The following is an 18,611-nucleotide window of genomic DNA, read 5'->3' as shown; positions in this document are numbered from 1 at the left end:
TGAGGATCAGATTCTCCACTAGAACCTTGAAAATGTTCCAGATGTCCCGTCGAGGTTCTGGACCGTTCTCGGTTCTGTTCCTCATAAAGTTAAATCTGTGCCCAGTGTTCCGGATCACCCCCTGCTGTTCCCTCCAGCTAGGATCAGTGAGATGGTTCTGCTGATGGTTCTATTACTGATTTTATAGAGTGATCAGAGAGCGAGCTGATCTGCTGACTCTCTCAGTCCTGGTTTCATCACTGCTGGAGCTTCTGGTTTAAGACGGTCCTTGAAGTAGACCACATGGAACTTTATTTTGAAAGAAAATCGTGAAGGTCAAGAAGGAAATTCTTCATTTGTGTTTGTTTCCCAGTTAAGACACTCTGGAAAGAAATCAGTGAGTTGAAACTGACTTGAAATGCAAAATAACTGAATTCCATCCATTCCATTGATTTTCTTCCCTCTCAGCAATGTTCCTATTATTTATGACAATACTGTATTTAAATTAAGCTGTACACAGGAAACCTTTATACAAATACATTTAATTAAACCTTAAGCAATTCACAGTTTGGGGGGAAACAAACAAAACCAGTCAAGAGAAACACTGAATCGTCTAATGAGGGAACAGGTTCAGAAACAACCCAAAGAACCGAGCTCATCTCAATATTCCCATTAATGCAACTCCCACCTGTCAAAAACATCAAACCCACATGTCTGGCTTTCTGAAACCTCTCTTCACAAAACAAAGTCTGATATTGAGGGTTTAACATGAGTGAGATGCTTTTCTGCAGCTATGAAAGGAAAATGAGTCGCTGTATTTTCTGGACTATAAGTCACTTTTTTCCATAGTTTGGCTGCTCCTCTCACGTACCTACCGAAATGTATTTAACTGAACAACTTTGTTTCATCCTGACTGTCATGAACCATGGAGGAAACATGACTGTTTACAGCCATGAGAGGGCGCTCTGGATCCTGTCCACTCAACTGCAAACATGAACATTCAGACCACTGAGACAGCTGTTAGTATAGTCATTGTCAGCTGTTAGTCTATTAGCTTAGTGATCGGCCTCAGCCGGCTGTTAGTCTGTTAGCTTAGCTACGTCGCCCTCAGCCAGCTTGGCGATCGCTGTCAGCCAGCTGATGATCTGTTAGCTTAGCGATCACTGTCAGTCGGCTGTTAGTCTATTAATTTAGCGATCAGTCTCAGCCGACTGTTGGTCTGTTAGCTTAGCGACGTCACCATCAGCTGACTGTTGGTTTGTTAGCTTAGCGATCACCGTCAGCCAGCTGTTTGTTAGCTTAGCGATCACCGTCAGCCAGGTGTTAGTCTGTTAGCTTAGCGATCGCCGTCAGCCAGCTGTTGATCTGTTAGCTTAACGATCAGCGTCAGCCAGCTGTTTGTTAGCTTAGCGATCACTGTTAGCCAGCTGTTAGTCTGCTAGCTTAGCGATCACCGTCAGCCAGCTGTTGGTCTGTTAGCTCAGCAATCGCCGTCAGCTAGGTGTTAGTCTGTTAGCTTAGCGATCACCGTCAGCCAGCTGTTGGTCTGTTAGCTTAGCAATCGCCGTCAGCTAGGTGTTAGTCTGTTAGCTTAGCGATTGGCGTCAGCCACCTGTTAGGCTGCTAGCTTAGCGATCGCCGTCAGTCGGCTGTTAGTCTATTAATTTAGCGATCAGTCTCAGCCGACTGTTGGTCTGTTAGCTTAGTGATCGCCGTCAGCCAGCTGTTGGTCTGTTAGCTTAGCAATCACCGTCAGCCAGCTGTTGATCTGTTAGCTTAACGATCAGCGTCAGCCAGCTGTTTGTTAGATTAGCGATCACTGTCAGCCAGCTGTTAGTCTGCTAGCTTAGCGATCACCGTCAGCCAGCTGTTGGTCTGTTAGCTTAGCAATCGCCGTCAGCTAGGTGTTAGTCTGTTAGCTTAACGATCGGCGTCAGCCAGGTGTTAGTCTGTTAGCTTAGCGATCACCGTCAGCCAGCTGTTGGTCTGTTAGCTTAGCAATCGCCGTCAGCTAGGTGTTAGTCTGTTAGCTTAGCGATTGGCGTCAGCCAGCTGTTAGGCTGCTAGCTTAGCGATCGCTGTCAGTCGGCTGTTAGTCTATTAATTTAGCGATCAGTCTCAGCCGACTGTTGGTCTGTTAGCTTAGTGATCGCCGTCAGCCAGCTGTTGGTCTGTTAGCTTAGCAATCACCGTCAGCCAGCTGTTGATCTGTTAGCTTAACGATCAGCGTCAGCCAGCTGTTTGTTAGATTAGCGATCACTGTCAGCCAGCTGTTAGTCTGCTAGCTTAGCGATCACCGTCAGCCAGCTGTTGGTCTGTTAGCTTAGCAATCGCCGTCAGCTAGGTGTTAGTCTGTTAGCTTAACGATCGGCGTCAGCCAGGTGTTAGTCTGTTAGCTTAGCGATCGCGTCAGCCAGCTGTTAGGCTGCTAGCTTAGCGATCGCTGTCAGTCGGCTGTTAGTCTATTAATTTAGCGATCAGTCTCAGCCGACTGTTGGTCTGTTAGCTTAGTGATCGCCGTCAGCCAGCTGTTGGTCTGTTAGCTTAACGATCGCTGTCAGCCAGCTGTTAGCCTGTTAGCTTGTCTGTTCGTCCGTCCTGTGGCTCACTGAGCTCTGAATCCCTCTGGATTGAGCTCAGTGGGTTCAGTCATGTGGAAGGAGACCAGGTTTTCGGTGAACTAGTGTTGCTGTGGTTTAGCCTGTCGTTCTGGGAGCAGTTGAATATCCAAATGGTCTTTTTTGGTTTTAGATTTTCTGAAATTAATTTCAAAATAAAATTTTTGGACCGATGCGACTTATAGCCTGGAAAACACGGTGGCCACACCTCAGAAAGAGGAGAGATGTTTTGATGAAGCTCATGTTTCAACCTGACATCAGGGTTGATGGTTCAACTCTCAGGTGACGGGTTCATCTGGACCCGAGTTCATCCAGTCGCAGACGACGGGGGCCCAGGGCCTGAAGGGGCCTGAAAGGCTTTGTTTCTCCTAGTGCAGCATTATCTTCACATCTCCTTAATCTGTTACAAAAATATCTCAATTCTTTTCTACATTCCAAAGACGAGCTGCGCTCGTCCCTCCATGGTCGGCGGCTCCTTCCACTTCTGTTTCACTTCATTTCGCCATCGTTACAACATTTCATATCACTAAAATTTCATTTGCAGCAAAACAATGTATTTTTAATCCCAGCAGGAGCAGAATCCTCCACTGGAGCCGGTTCTGCAGGGTTCACCGATTATCTTCCCTTTACTTCTATCTCCACAAACAACTTCTGACTCAATGTGACTCAATTCATTTTCCATTTGATGGTCAAATGTTAAAACAGCTTAAAAACCTTGGATAAAGTCCAGTATATTACAGACATGGAGGATGGAGTGTTCGGCTCTGTCCTCTCCGGAGGAGACAGTCTGACCACCGCTGATTGTTCAAACATGAGGCTCTGACCGCAGACCCTTCACCTTCTGCGGCGTCCGTGATGCGAAATACAAAAGAAAGCGGGGAGTTTTTCACAGGATGGGCGTTCCAGCAGCGTCCAGGTCAGAACTCAACACTGGTGTGTAAACTGAAGGTCTTCGGACGACTCTACTCAAACACGCATTTGACACATTTTACAGAGCCCAATGTGGGCCAAAGCCTGAGTGCACCGCCCGGCGGGGGAGGAAGCCAGCTGAGCAGAGAAACACAGGCCTGCTGACATGGTGGCGACAGCTCCGGGGTCAGAGTTCACCGTGCCGGTACCGTCTCTTCAGGTAACGACACGCTGCTCTGCTGCTCGTCGTTTGGCGCACCGCTGTCCCACCACGGCTGCTTTCAGTCAAACGACATGAGGTTGGCTGGTATCTGCTGAAAGAACAACGACGACACTGATGAAAGGAGAGCAGAGCAGACATCGGCAAAAACCATCCCATAAACCTGTCCACGTGTCTCTGCGAGGTGTTGAACATCTCTAGGTAGAATAAAGTCACAACAATGACATGCTGGTCTGACAGACTGGATCCTGGAGCAGGATTTCGATGGACTGAAAGGGTTTTTGAGACAACGCTGGATGAAGAGTCGGTTTGTAGAAAGTCTGATCAAAATGCTCATTTGACTAAAACAGCATCATGATTTTTATTCTGAATTCAATCATTCTGCTTCCTGTTTACATGAGAACAGGAATTCTGACTCTAGGCTGTATAGAGACATGGATTCTCCTTTAATTCCTCCTCAGATCTGGAGGTTGTGAAGCGTTCTGATTGGACAGGAGGAGGAAGTGACAGATTTATGTCTACAGGAAGTAAACAAACTCCACTTCCTGTGTTTCTTTCATTGTTTCTCGATTAATTTTGATGCCACAGTTTTAACAAGCTCCCCTTCGTCAGGCTTCTATCCATCCACTCTTTTCATTATACCCATTTCTTCTTTTAAATAAACCGTCTCCGTTCCAGCCTATGGCTGTGTTCGAAACCACATACTGCCTCCTACATCCTTACATACTCATACTATCCATCCTGCATCCTGCTTACTCAGTCCATCAGACAGTATGCAAAGCGTTTACACTACAGCATACTACATAATAACCCACAATGCATTGCACTCCTCCCTGAGCAGAAATTGACCTGCTAAAGCTGATTTCACTGTAGCTCTAAACTCTTCAAATGTAGAACTTCATTGAGATTTTTTTGTAAATTAGGCGACAAAGTGGTTGTTTCGAGCCCAAATGTGTCGTTTATTTGTCCGAATACCAGCCGTTTATGATTTTGTTCGGATGAATTCTGCGAAATTCAAGCGAACCGCAGTGAGCAACGCACTTCCGGTTATTTTCACCAAAATAAACCACCCCTTTCCCTTTCTCATGCAAAAAAACTCAGTGATAAATCTGTGCTTTTACTTGAAAACAAGAAGCCAACCTTTCAGCAATATATCTCGCTTAACATCGCCGTGTGGACCGGTGTTCCGTTAACGGACCAGTAATGATGCCAATTATGATGCTTTACCGACGGAGAGTTTTTCGGCTCTTCAACAAAGATCGGCTCGCCGTCTTCGGTGCATCATGGTCGCTTTCAACATGGACTTGTTGTCAGATGTAAGGGTTTTTTTTTTTTTAAATATTTTTAATCAATGTAAATCCAATCAGAAATCTCGCAACATAACATACCTACCAGCACAAAAATTGGAGGGAAAATTATATCTAGAACCATACTCAGCTTGCTAAATGTACATCATTAAGAAACAGTCACTGTGAACTGAATAAAGTTTATTCAAATGTCCGTCGCGTTGCATCTTGGGTAATTTCAGTATGAGTAGTGAACTCACGATGTCTACTCAACATTTCTGGCGAATGCAGTATGCATCCGGGAACTTCTCACATACTCAAAATCGCATACTGCCAGTGTGAACACACTGCATACTCAATAAGTTAGTATGAGTAGTAGGTAAGTACGCAGTTTCGAACACAGCCCAACTCTTGCTCCAGGCGGCCATTTTGAAATATGAGAAGGAGCAGTAAAGAGAATCAGACCGATTCTTGCTAACTGTGACCGTCAGTAAAGAGTGTGGCTGAAGATGTGGGCTGGAGGCTGGTGGGGGAGGACGGACCTGAGGTCTGCTGCTCCGACAGGCTTCCTCCAGGTTTTTGTGCCAGATGATGGCTGAAAACCTGGACCCGGTCTGGAACTTGTAAACATTTCCTGTGGATTGAACGACGCGTCTTAGACGTGAGGGAGTCTGGAGGACAGGAAGTGTTCTGGGGGGGCGGGGACTGACCCTTCTCTGGATCGTTGAGCTGGAAGATGTTGGGTCTGGCCGGGTCGTCCGGCAGCACCACCATCCATCCAGTCACACACACCTTCTTACAGGGGTTGGACTTGTACTGTCGAAGACACAAGAGCATGAAGATTCAGGTTTAGGCTGATAAAAGCTAACGGAGCTCTGAGGCCCAGCAGAGACGGTTCTGGACCCATACAGCCCAGTGTCGCTCTGAACCGGGACTCACATGTTTCCTTTCGGAGGCTCTTAGTGCTTTAGTCCCGTAGAATGTGAGCGTCGATCCAGACAGGGCGATCCAAAACCTGGTCCATGAAGTCAGCTGGCGACCGGAGAAGCACACAGTCATGCAGGAGTCGCTTTCAAAACCCGATTCCTGATCCCAGCAGAGCTGGGGGGACGGGCGTGGGGTACCTTTGGCTTCCGTCCCTCTTTCAGCAGCGTTTTCCTTTTCAGAGGGCCTTCGATGGTCACGCTGGTTCCCTCACTGCACTCGTAGCAGGAGGTGGTCGCAGAGAAGCTGCAGACGGTGGAAGAGGAGGGCGGTAAGCATGGCGGTTCACTGGAAGAGGTTCAGGTTCAGACAACACAGTACCAACGGTCCCTGTTTGCTTTGTTCCAAACACTTCAGTGAGTTTTCCAGCAACACAGGAAGCTCGCCAAACATAAAGCGAAGACGATACGGAGTGAATCAGGAGAGCAGAGGCTGCTTCTCTACCTGTAAACGTAGCTGTGGCTGCGGGGCGAGGCGCGGAGGGGAACCCTCCAGTTGGGGCCCAGCGTTGCGTACATGCGGCCTCTGTTTGTCACACATGGTCAGAGTCAGTGAGGGGGTCGCGAGGCGGGGCTGAGCAGTGCATCTCAGACACAGCAGAGTAAAAACAAGAGAGACTGTCCGTCACCGCCGACTGAAACCGGACCAGGCAGGTCAGACTCTCTCTCTCAGTAAAGACAAGAATCACACAGAGTGAGAGCAACACACACACACAGATATCATACATGGTCAGTATGCTACACACACACACACACACACACACACTATTCAGAGGATCAGTGCAGTGAGTGAGTCGAACCTCTCCATTCCGGGCGACAGCTCCTCTTCAAACGAGCTCTCACTGCTGCCTGGCAGAGCGAACACAGCAGACCCAAGCATTGGTCACCACGTTCCGTCTCCAGAGCGCCGCCCTGGTGACAGCCCCGGCTAAAGCCCCGGCGTACCTATGGAGAGGCCGTTGGACACGGAGGTGCAGTGCGGGTCGTTCCTGGCCGGACTGTGGGACTCCAGGAAGCTGTCGTCCAGCAGGTGGCGGGCCTTCTCGATGGGGAACGTGGCGCTGCGGCTCTCCGAGATGCCGTACTGACACATCATGCTGCAGACAGAGCCGGGGAAACACACACCACACACACGCACGCACACGCACACACACACTCTCAGCCTGAGGACACCGGGGTTCAGGTTCTCCTGCTGACGGTCTGATGGTACTGAGACCCGGAGCTGCCGGCAGGTCCTGACCGGCCCTCCGTCTGAACTCACTCGTTTCCCAGACTGTGGCTCTTCCTGTGGTGAGACGGAGGGGGGGTGGGGATGTGAATCCCCACCGAGGCGTCGGGGCAGGTGGGCCGGCGGTGGAATCTCACCGAGGAGGACACTTCAGACAGACCTGGAAACACAGCAGAGAGAGACGGCTGACAGAACCCCTCTTCCTCAACAGCTACAGTATCAAACGCTGCAGACGGCCGGGACGGTTCTGGATCGACAGCCTTCTGTCTGGGAGGGAAAAGAGTGGCTTCTTTAAAAATATGTAAACTCTGCTCTATAACTCAGAGAATCAGCACGGTACTCATTTTTACATATTTAGAGTATAACCAAAGGAACAGCAAAGTTCACATGATGATGTCTTCCTGGATGTATGGCGCCCTCTAGTGGAATATTTGCCTCATGATCAATACTCCAGAGGAGTTCCTCCATTTCAATACAGACTTCTTAACTACTTGTAGCTCAGGCTGTTCATTGTTTTTGGTTTTGTTTGTGCGAGTTTCACTTTGTCTTCGTACGTTGTTTTGTTCCGATATGTTAAACAAGAAAAGACCTGACCCCTGACCCCTGCAGGACGGCGTCTCTGCTGCTCACCTGCCAGGTCTTCTTTAGAGGAGGCGATGCGAGGTGAACTGTTTCCAGGCTCGATCTTCAAAGAAAGCCTGAAACACAGTTTATCAATAATAATAATAATAATAATAATAATAATAATACATTTTATTTATAGGTGCCTTTCAAGACACTCAAGGTCACCGCACAACGAAATAAGATAAAAACAGTTTCAAATACATAGGTTAAAACATAAAAAAGTGTTAAAATGAATTTACGAATACAAGTTTACCAGATTAAAACAGAAGGAGGACTGGAGATCAAAGTGAGTAAGCTTGTCTGAACAGGTGGGTTTTGAGAGAGGATTTGAAAATGGGTAATGAGTTGATGTTTCTGATGTCAGGAGGGAGGGAGTTCCAGAGGCGGGGAGCAGCGCGACTAAAGGCTCTGGAGCCCATGGTGGTCATGCGGGCAGGGGGGATGGTGAGACTGAGAGACGAGTAGGATCTTCACGACCGGCTGGGTGTGTTTATGTAGAGTAGATCAGTGAGGTGCGGAGGGGCGAGGTTATGGAGGGCCTTGAATGTTAACAGAATGGTTTTGTAAATGATACGGTGAGTGACTGGAAGCTGCTTCACACTCTCTTATTAGGCGTCGATTCAAACTGATGTGTTTTTATTTAGCTTTGACATCAGGCTACACAAAACGCTGAACGATGATATTTTACAGACTAAGCCAGAGATCTATTTCCCCAAAAACATGCACATCTCATCTGAACTTTCTCCTCAGAATCCTGGACTGAAGGTCACAGAGGTGAAAATAAAAGCAGAGAAACAGTTTAACAGCTGAAGCGTTTCCAGAGTGAACTTCCAGTGGAGACATCGTGCTTTAGCTGCTCCTCCATCTGAACACGGCAGACAGGAAGCTTTAAAGGAACGCTCTCCCTCAGAAAGTCAGCTTCAAACAGCTCTCCACACGTCCAGCTCTGGCTTTCCGTGGGTTTAAAAAATGAGGTTGTGGTTTGTTTTATTTTTCCTGTAAACTGACATGACTTCTGGACACGTGGCCCTCTGCTGGACAACAGCAGAACTTTCCATCAACCCGTCTTCTGAACACAACGCCGCAACGAGGAATTTAAAAACTCATAAAGCTGAAAACCTGCTGCTGCTCACTGCAGCCCGACAGTCTGGGACGAAGACCGTCGTCTCAGTATAATGAAACCAGAGCTCTGAATGTTTGTGGTGCGTTTTAAAGCTTCTGCTTCTGAGCCGACAGCCCTGCAGTGAGAGTTTCACTGCTGTAGTTATGAGCTCAGGAGTCTTTTCTCTCTCCGCTGAATTCGATGAGCTTCAGGAGGGAAAAACAGAAACATGAACTCTTACTTGAAGTTGTCGTCCTCCACGAACTTCTGCAGTTCCTCGATGTAACGAACCGACAGCAGGTATTTCTGGACATGTGGCAGCGTCACCAGGTGATCTGAGCCAGGAGGAAACGGACTTCTCATTCAGGCTCATTTCAAATGTTCAGTGCAGCTGAAGAAAATTACACAAACTACTGTAGTTTAAGTTGTCCCTGGAGGAGTTTCTCTGTCCAGTCTGTAGTGACCGAATTACCAGTAACCTGCTTCGGGACAATATCAACTCAATGCCATGCACCGAGCTACAATGCTTTCTAGAACTCAAAAGACTCACAATAAACCTTTTGTGCAGTAAATCGGTGAGTTTGTGTGTTGATCATTCCAAGTTCACAAATTATGTGATTAACTGCGCTGAGATTTGCAGTTAATTAGTAATCGATGGAAACCACTGGCTGGACTCCTTCAGCTGCTCTGCAGGGTTTCTCCATGTTCAGCAGACCTCTGGCCCCGTTATGTAGCCATAGTGTCATGACGTGTGGAGGTCAGAGGTCATGGGGCGGCAGGGTGTCTCACCATAGTTACAGGACATCTGGAGGTCGGAGATGACTCTGAGCAGGTTGTTCATCTGATTGGTCCGCTGCTGCGTCTCGATGATGCTGTCAGACGCAGGATAGGCCGAGTCGATGTAAATCATGTCCAGCAGGTAGATCCCTGGAGAAAACACACGACGGCAAACGACTCGTTCTTAAACCGCGATTAATCACATCATGTCCATAATTAATCTCATTCTGAATAGCATTTTAAAATTCAGTTCCAAGTCATTTCTTTCCAGGGCGTCTTAACTGGGAAACAAAAAATATATGTATTTTTTTAATCTGAGGAAATGGCTAACTCCAATCCTAATTCTGAGATTAATTAATCTTCTGCCATCCCTGTGTGACTGAATGGCTGTTCAGAGACTGACCCAGGTAGGGAATACAGGGCACCATCTTCAGAGAGCGGATGTACTCCCTCATGCAGGTGTAGTTCTCCTCTTTGGACGTCAGGTAGTTCAGCTTCTCAAACGTGGCCTTGTCCTTCCGACTGATCAGCTGTAGAGAGAGGAGCGACGGAACACACTCCGTTCACCGCCTCGGCTCAGGCCTCCATGTGACTGACGGTACATGATCACTACCAATACCCCAGCAACACTTCAAATGGACCAGTCACCCACTGACTGATAAATCTGTATTTACTTCTGGAATGTTAAGAGGTTCTTATTTCCATGCTCCTAAAACAATGGTTCAAATCAGCACAGCCACTGTTCAGGGTCTTCATACGAGATCATTTTCCTTCAAGACGCCATTGTTTAAAGTTTAACCTCATGTACGTTTTCCATGTTCCCTAAAGAGCAGGACTGGTCCCAGCAGCAGTTTCATCGGCTGCAGAGAACATTTATATCAAACAAATATTAACAACTTTAAGACCAAGATGAACGATGTTCAGCTGCATATCTCCAGGTTCTTTAACGAGTCTAGAGCTGAGCACTCCTCTCCTCTCCAGTGACTTTCTGGAGTGAGGGACTTCACTACAAACAACAGTCAGAAGTGAGATTAAAAAAAGAAATAATTCTGCAGCCAAAACAGACTGAAGTGGTCTAAACCATTGAAACTGTGACGGAAAAATCATCAACCGACTTGAAAATGGAGCGTCTGAATGGACAGCCAGCTCTAGAGACCGGAATGAATGAATGGATGAATGAATGGATGATGTCCAGCATCCCACACCCCGGGCCGAGAGGCCGAGTAACAGTGCAGGTCTTACGGCCCACGTCTTGCTGAGTCTGAAGATGGGAGCGCTCTGCAGCGCCGACACCACCGACACCAGAGAGTGGAGGTTGTTCAGGTCGAGCAGCTTCTGTGGAGACAAAGGAGAAGCTCTTCCAACATCTGGAACATCTGGGTTCTACGACACCGCAGGACACAGGCTCTTCATGGCCACTGCAAAGCTGTGAGGCTGGGGGGGCTGACGAGGCCGTTCCAGTCAGGATAAAAAGTCGTGGTGTTCCACAAGGTTCAGTTTTGGGACTCCAGTTATTATAACTTGATTTGAATGATAGTTGTACAGTATTTAATAAATAGAATTTCATTTAATTTGGGGATGATACAGCTGAAACACCCAGTGACGGCGGGGTGAACCGCCGTCCATGTGCCGTCCGTCTCCTTCTCTCAGCTGGAGGGCTGCTGCTCCGTGGAGTTTAACCGTCAGTCATGATAAATGTGAGTCGATAAAACCGCCTTGGACTCACCTTTGCTATTTTGACGAAATGACTCAGTATTTCAGCTCGAATCTTCAGCGTCTGGGCAGTTAGGATTTCCCTCACCAGCCAAAAGCTCACCTGGAACACCAGCAAGCAGACAAACACAGGGGATGGTCCAGAGTCTCCACGGCGCCCAGCTGGGATCTCAGTCAAACTCTGAGTAACACTCTCTTCCAGTGCAGCGAGCTGCTGCCACATTCACATTAAAATGAGGCCACTTTATGACCTACAAACTAAAATAAACTGCTGTTTGCTCATGTTTGTTTCTATCAGGAGGAAAGAAACCGAACAGGAAACAGCAGGAAAACACAGATACTGAACAATAGGAAAAATGTTCAACTCAAACAGGAGGAAATAAAGGTTCTCGACGCTGATTCAGGGTGAACTGGTATATCCATGTGATCAGGGTACCACTCTCAGACGAGTGACGTTTGAGGACAAATGGAGCGAATGAGCAGTCGACAGTACTTCCTGTTTGGAGGTGGAACATCTTTTCCGCGTTCTTTAACTTTTAAAGAACATTTTGGTCACTTGTCATCAGGTAAGTCTGCTGTACCAACGGGCCATATTTGAGGTCTCTAGGCGTTCCGCACTATGCTGGTTCCACATGACGGCTCCAGCAGGGGGTGTGGCCTGATGTGCACACAGCAGACGCTACAAATGTGAGACACTGCAGGGACACTGAAGCCGAGAACGCAACACACGGGCCACACCTGATTGAACCTGCGCGTGAAAGCGACCACGTTGGGAGCCAGACTGTGTTTCTCCTTCCCGTTCCATCCACAGCTGGAGAGTTCCTGCAGATACAGAAACACAAGCAGGACACTCAGAGGAACACTCACGACTACACACGATCTGAGTGTGATTAAAGGAACAGCGTTGGCCGGGTTCAGTCAGATTCCACTGCGCTGGTGTCATGATGGCTCCTCTAATGCCCCCGACGATCTCAAAAACATACAATTCTGTTTTGGCATCTGGCAACAAACCGCTTACGTGGGAAAATGAACTGGGAATACAACCGGATGATAACTTCTGGGAGGATGCTGCTGAAGGACACGGTCTTCGACCTCATGTGCTCGCCTCGGACTGATTCAGTTCAGCTCATCAACACAAAATGTGATCTTGAAACTGGAATGCTCGTAAAGTTAAAACCAAAAGTGACGTTGAGAAGAGATCTCAGCAAATCCAGCTGTTTCTTACCTCTGGCTGAATGGCTTTAAAGACTGGAGCATCCATCAAAGTGATTTGACTCTGAAACAACAGGAAGCGCGAGTTAAAACATGCAGAAGTAAAAGCAGTGATAAAACTGGAGAACATGAATTAAAGCATCATGTTGTTCGTGCATTTATGAATCGCTGATCTGACATGCAGTCCTGACCAAAGACAGGCTGCTCTCCGTCAGCTCCGTGACTGAAATGACTCACAGCGAACTCCTCGGGCGTCACCTTCAGCACGTCAAAAATGACGGCATCATAGCTCTTGGTGTGATCCAAGCAGGGTCCGTCCAGAGAGTCCGAGCTGCTGCTGGCCTGTCCGGGACACACAACCCAAATCACAACACGGTCTACACAACCAGACGACCTGCGTGACAGCTCATACCACAACACACACACACACACACAACACTGTCCCTGTTAAAGGCAGTTTTTCCTTCCCTCGGTCTCTTCTTGCTCGTGTGGATCTGTTGGGTTTTCTCTGTAAAAGTGTTCAGAAATGACCGTGTTGTAATTGACTCTTTATAAATAAAGCTGAACTGAATCTTCCAGAAGTATTCATACTCCTTCAATTCTCCCACATTTTGTGACATTACAGTCTCAAAGATATCTCTCTGTAATGTGATCGACCAACACAGCAGGCAGCTGAACAGCGCAGTGGAAGGAACATGATCCGTTCCTTTAAATGTGTTTTACAGAGAGAAGCTGAGTGAGCCTTCAGAATTCATTCAGGACGTAGAGTCCGCCTGCTGTGGTTTTTCCAACAGCATCACAAACAACTCGGAGAGAGACAGTTGAAGGATTTCAGGCAGAAGGGCAACAGAGCTTCATTTGCAGACAAGCTCTGCATTAAAATCTAGAAAGACACCTGGACTGGACATTAGGGCTGAACGATATGGGCAAAATTTCATATCTGGATATCCATGCCAGATATTTCGATATCGATACGATGTATTACAATGGATTCAGTGAAAGTTAAGCGTTTTTCAGAAAAATAAAAACATCACAATACAAAAGGATGTAAAAAAAATGCAGTTTTATTTATGAGAGCTCACTGCCACGACCACAAAACTCGTTTGTGCAGATTCTGCAGCCGCCCTCTGCCATCAGCTGTCAACCAGTAAACGAGGTTTGTGGTTGGCTGACCTTACCTGTGCATGGGCGAGCTTACATGCAGGGCAAGCAGGGGAAATCTTGATATCGTTGATTTTGAGAAACTAATGTCCTGAATGTTCATATCGCGATATCGATATGATAACGGTATATCGTTCAGCCCTACTGGACATCCTGACTAAAGAAGTGAGCTTGACTTCATTTGAAGGAGGAAAAAAATCCACACGGATGTTGTCAGGGTTCCCTCTGTTCCTCGTCAATGACTGCAGTCAGTGATCCTCCTGAGAACCGTCAACTCGAGTCCTGCAGTCTACAGTCCCTCCTCTGTGGGAAACGCCACACGGACAGAAATATTTCACCTGAACTGTCAGAATTAGTCCGTCTGACTTTCCCCCCTCTCCCGGACCAACCCTGTGGGGACCCGAGGGCCCAGATGTTTGGAACCGTTTCAGAGGGGTCAGAGTTCTACTGTGCTGTGGGCGCTCCAGCAGAATGAACACCTCAGTCCTCTCCATCTGAACAGTGTCAGTTTACTGACCCAGCGTCTCCTGAGCGACCTGACGGAGGTCAAACCGGGAGCGGCGGGAGCAGAGGGCCGTCCTACCTCGGAGCTGAAGGAGTGGATGCTGGTGCCGTCTGAGAGCCCGTTCCTGCGATACATGCTCACGAGGGAGGGGTGGGAAGCACAGGTCTGGAGCACACATTACCTCTCATCCATTCCTGGAGGCAAAGAGCACAGAAACACTCACTGCTCTGGTGTTCAAGCTGAGAACCCTTCCCTTCCATGACAGTCGAGGTATCAAAAAAAAAAACAAACCCCGATGCGATTCAAACTTTGCAAAGCAAGGCCATTTACAGCAGGATGAACATCTGGCTGGCAGCGAGAACGAGCAAAATAAAACGCTGGATTATTGTGAAAGTTTTATAGGACAAATAAAGGTTCTAAAAAAAAAAATAAGATAAGAAGCAACACTGTCAGGGTTTCCAGGTCTGATGGACAAATCCCACCAAATTATGACTCAAAATCAGCCAACAGAAGAGAAGAGGAACACTTCAGTGATCCAGAGGGAATTTCTGAACACAGAATAGAACATAAAGAAACAGAATGTCGAAAGGATCACTTCAGAGACAGAATAAAGTAGAATATGAACATAGAAGCAGCTCATCGGTGCTGAATAGAAACATGAATAACATGGAACTGACAGAAACATAAAAACACCATTTATGCTCCAAACGGATTTGACAGGATCTCCTCAGAGGTAGAAACTGTCTGGACATGGTGGTGGAGCCGATATGAAGGCAGCGAGGCTCACGAACCACAGATCCTGTCTGAAAGGCCACCAGGGTGAACCCGGGGTTTGGTTTGTTACGGCGTTCTGACCCTGCAGTAACAGATTACTAGCTGTCATTTTCATGGAGGGATTTTAAATTCATTTTTACTTCACAACTTTGTAAGATAATTCACGATGCTTCCTTGCTACTGCTGCCTCATCAGACCATGACGGAGGCTTTAGCTGTGGGACGCTGGACTTCCTCTCCGAGCGCTGCCAGGTGGCGCTTTAAATCAGCAGGGTTTGATGGAGCAACTCCTGAAGCATTGTGGGACGAGCGAGGAACATGGTAATGACGTCTGAAGGCCGCGTTTAAAGAGAGCCCAATGTCCTCACTCCGAAAGACAGACCAGGACCTGGAGACTGGACACTTCCCTGTTCATTAGAAACACCTGAAGGCGCTGGCCAGACGCAGAATCACATGACGACCCCCGTCCGTCATAAAGGTCAGGCCAGCTGCAGACCCAGCAGGAGACGCCACAGGACCATCCCCACGCTACCAGGGCCTTTGACAGGCGAGAGCGCTCCTCTCTGGCCGTCATGCTCAGAAAACATGGTCTTGACAAAAGCTGTAATCCTCTGACGAAGGTTCTGGTTCTGGTGACGGGTCGGTCTTGATGGAGAAGCCGATCTACTCCCACCTCAGTAAGAGACAAGGACTTGGTTCTGTCCAAATCCCCGTCACCCCCCCTCAGGCATTCTGCTAAGAGCTGCCATTTCCAGCTAGAGTCCCAGCTGTGCCTCAGAATTAAACTTTCTCTATGTTTGCAGCTCTGAATCACACTGACCAACATGTGGGTCAGTCCTCCCAGCTCCAGCAGAGTCCCTCTCTCTGGACATGCTGCCCAGCTAGCAGCGCTGAGCTCAGGAAGAAGGCACATTTTCAAAATGAAAGATTTTATTGTGTCTTTGCAACCAGGGACCACATGACCCCGGCGGGTGGGGACCCCGTTAGAAAGAACCCACGCTACCAGGGTTTTATTTTGAAAAACACTTCACTTCCATCAGAGCTTCTCTTCTACACTTCTCTCCATCAACTCATTCTGTCTCCCAGACGTTGTTCAGCTTGATGAGCCGTCTGTCCTGCTGGTTCAGAGAATGGTGCATGAGGCTGGACTCCACCGCTTTATTCTACGTCCTCATGGTTTGACCAGCCTGCAGCACATTTCCACCAGCTGATCATCACCATCAGCTCAACAGCAGAGCACTGATATCTCGCGTCTGCAAACGGTCGCTGGCAGATGATTTCAGTTTGTATTTGTAAATCAAGATTTTGTCATCCAGCGAAAAAATTCTAACACCCTCTCTTGAGAGGAGGGGCACATGGCAGGAGAACTGCTCCTTCATTCATTCATTCATTCTCCAAGAACACATTCAGGTGGACTCCTCACATCCCGGCCCCGCCCCCTGCTCCCTCTCAGCCAATCAGCTGCTAACTCACCGCAAAGGTGCCTTCAGGTAACCATAACGGTGGAACTTTGGATTTTTGACACTGTGGTTGTGAGGCAGGTTTTCTAACGACTCCATCACGCTGTCTGGTGAACAAACGTCCACTTTTTAAACCTCGGCCTTCAGAGGACATGTTCAGAAAGGCCCCTGAAACCTGCGTGGGCCGTGTCTGCGGTGTCCTCTCCCTCTCTCAGAGGCAGGAGTTGGACTCCGAGCAGGATTATCTCATATCCGGCCATAAACAGTCAAAGTTCAGGTTCTCAGAGAGCAGTAAAAGACTCTTTTCCCGCCTTGGTCTGGACAGACATGAGGAAGAGTGAACCGCATGCAGCCCTGACTCTTCTGTCTCAGAATAAATCCAGAGGTGGAGGACAGGATGAAACGGGCTGGAGGACAGACTGTCCATCAGTGTGTTCAACCGGTCTGTCCTGTTTACAGGATCACTCTGGGGGGAGAAACATTTTGTTCAAGCTGAAACATCTATTTTTGTTGTTGTCTCACTGCAGAGTTTTTTTTTCCCCGCTGATCATTACAGAGATCCAGGAAGACTTCTGATAAACACCTGATGTAGATACAGCCGTCTGACTCTGCAGGTGTCTGTGATTCATGTCAGGTGTGAATCAGTGTCCTGTCTGCCTGTAGTGTCTCTGCAGTGTCCTGTCTGCCTGTCCTGTCGTGTCTCTGGACCCCGTCCTGCCTGTCCCGTCCTGCCGTGTCCCTGCCGGTGTCCACGCGCCGCAGTGACAGCTGACATTGACGGACCGGAGGCCCGCTCCCGGAGCCCCGCGGCTCCGGCGGGGCCTGTTAATCGGCTCCACCGAGCGGCCTCACCTCGTCTTCGGGCACAGCCCCCGGTGCACCTCCCGCTGCGCCTCCTGCTGCTGCCGTGACCGTGAAAGCGACAGCATAGGTCCGCCGGAGCTCGGCCGCAAGACGCGTGATTTGCGGGGCGACAGCCTGCGGGTCCCCGGCGGCGTCCTGGGACTCACTCCCGCTTCACGTGAGCACGGCGGGGCGACGTTACGTCTCCGCGAGACGCAGAGGAAGGAGGGAGCGAGGAGGGGACGTGCGACCCGAGAATAACATCAGAACATCAGAAGCAGAGCCGCAGAGGGAAAGAGAAAGGAGTGAAAATGAAGAAATCCCGACCGCAGGAAGTGGCACGTCGGCGCTTTGATATTGACGGGCAGGCGCGTGGTCCAATCATCTGCTCAGATCTCCATACAGGGCCCGCCCCCTACACCCGGAGGACCAATCGGAGAGCGGGTTCATTACAGACGTCTCCAGACTCAGGTGCATGTAGTTCCTCTGCGGTCAGATAATCGAGATGATCCGTTTAGCCTGAGTCCTGACGAAAGGCTGAACTCCGGGCCTCCTCCACCGACAGCAGCGACACTTCTCCTCTCCCCCTGCTCACTCTGGAACAAACAAGGGTCTGTGGAGATCTGGAACAGCCCATCCCCAGCTGTCCATGCAGACCAACTTATTTAAGGATGAGCAGTTTGGTGGTATCTGAGCAGGACTGAAATGACAATGGTATAAATGTCATTATTTTAAGCGCAGTTTTAAATTCATAAAGACTGGTTTAATGTGGAACTGAAGGAGACCTGGTCTAAAGGAACTCCAGGTTCCTCTCGGTGGTTCTGGTTCTGGTCTAAAGGCAGGTTCCTCTCAGTGGTTCTAGATATTTAGATCACTCCTCTGTCAGGTGTTTATCAGAGTTCAGAAGCAGAAAATCCCAACTCATCCCAGTTTTTATGTCTTTAAGACAAACTTCTAGTTTGACAAGTTGATCAGTCAGATCTGGTTCCACTGATCAATAGATTTCAGTTTCATCAGCAGAACATTATGAGAGTTTCCTGATGATGGTCCCTCCAGAAAGCATAATGTGAAGAGTCGAGGTTCTAAGACAGAACCTTGAGGAACTAAATGTTTAACTTTCACGTGAGCTGCAGTCATTAACAGGAACCAATGGAACCCATTAAATCTGTTATTTTCTTCGTCTAACTTCTGTTGTAGCTTCGTGTAACGTTGGAACCA

The 18,611-nt window shown here is 48.3% G+C and overlaps 1 protein-coding gene across 3 annotated transcripts; it reads right to left on the bottom strand.

The window, feature by feature from the left end:
* Nucleotides 1-501: 501 nt before the first annotated feature.
* LOC115383178 (ras-specific guanine nucleotide-releasing factor RalGPS1-like) lies at nt 502-17,712 on the bottom strand. Of its 3 annotated transcripts, none has more exons than XM_030085270.1 (20): nt 17,403-17,712; nt 14,396-14,511; nt 12,889-12,993; nt 12,665-12,715; nt 12,178-12,261; nt 11,453-11,542; nt 10,969-11,061; nt 10,130-10,256; nt 9,739-9,876; nt 9,191-9,284; nt 7,854-7,921; nt 7,257-7,383; nt 6,941-7,092; nt 6,796-6,844; nt 6,441-6,521; nt 6,137-6,242; nt 5,952-6,044; nt 5,723-5,828; nt 5,555-5,646; nt 502-3,820 (listed from the first exon to the last, which is right to left on the bottom strand). In XM_030085270.1, exons 2-20 carry the CDS (start codon nt 14,450-14,452, stop codon nt 3,788-3,790), a joined length of 1,746 nt encoding a protein of 581 aa, XP_029941130.1. In that variant the 5' UTR covers nt 14,453-14,511; nt 17,403-17,712; the 3' UTR covers nt 502-3,787. The 3 variants fall into 3 exon arrangements, 2 of the variants coding, with proteins under 2 accessions (XP_029941130.1, XP_029941131.1); XM_030085271.1 differs by having other exon boundaries at nt 502-3,817; XR_003930649.1 differs by lacking the exons at nt 502-3,820; nt 5,555-5,646; nt 5,723-5,828 and having other exon boundaries at nt 6,796-6,840.
* Nucleotides 17,713-18,611: the final 899 nt, after the last annotated feature.

The sequence above is a fragment of the Salarias fasciatus genome, assembly GCF_902148845.1.
Source record: "Salarias fasciatus chromosome 7 unlocalized genomic scaffold, fSalaFa1.1 super_scaffold_4, whole genome shotgun sequence".
NCBI classification, from domain to species: Eukaryota; Metazoa; Chordata; class Actinopteri; order Blenniiformes; family Blenniidae; genus Salarias; species Salarias fasciatus.
The sequence above is the reverse complement of the archived record's forward strand: the minus strand, read 5'-3'. Positions and strand labels throughout refer to the sequence as shown.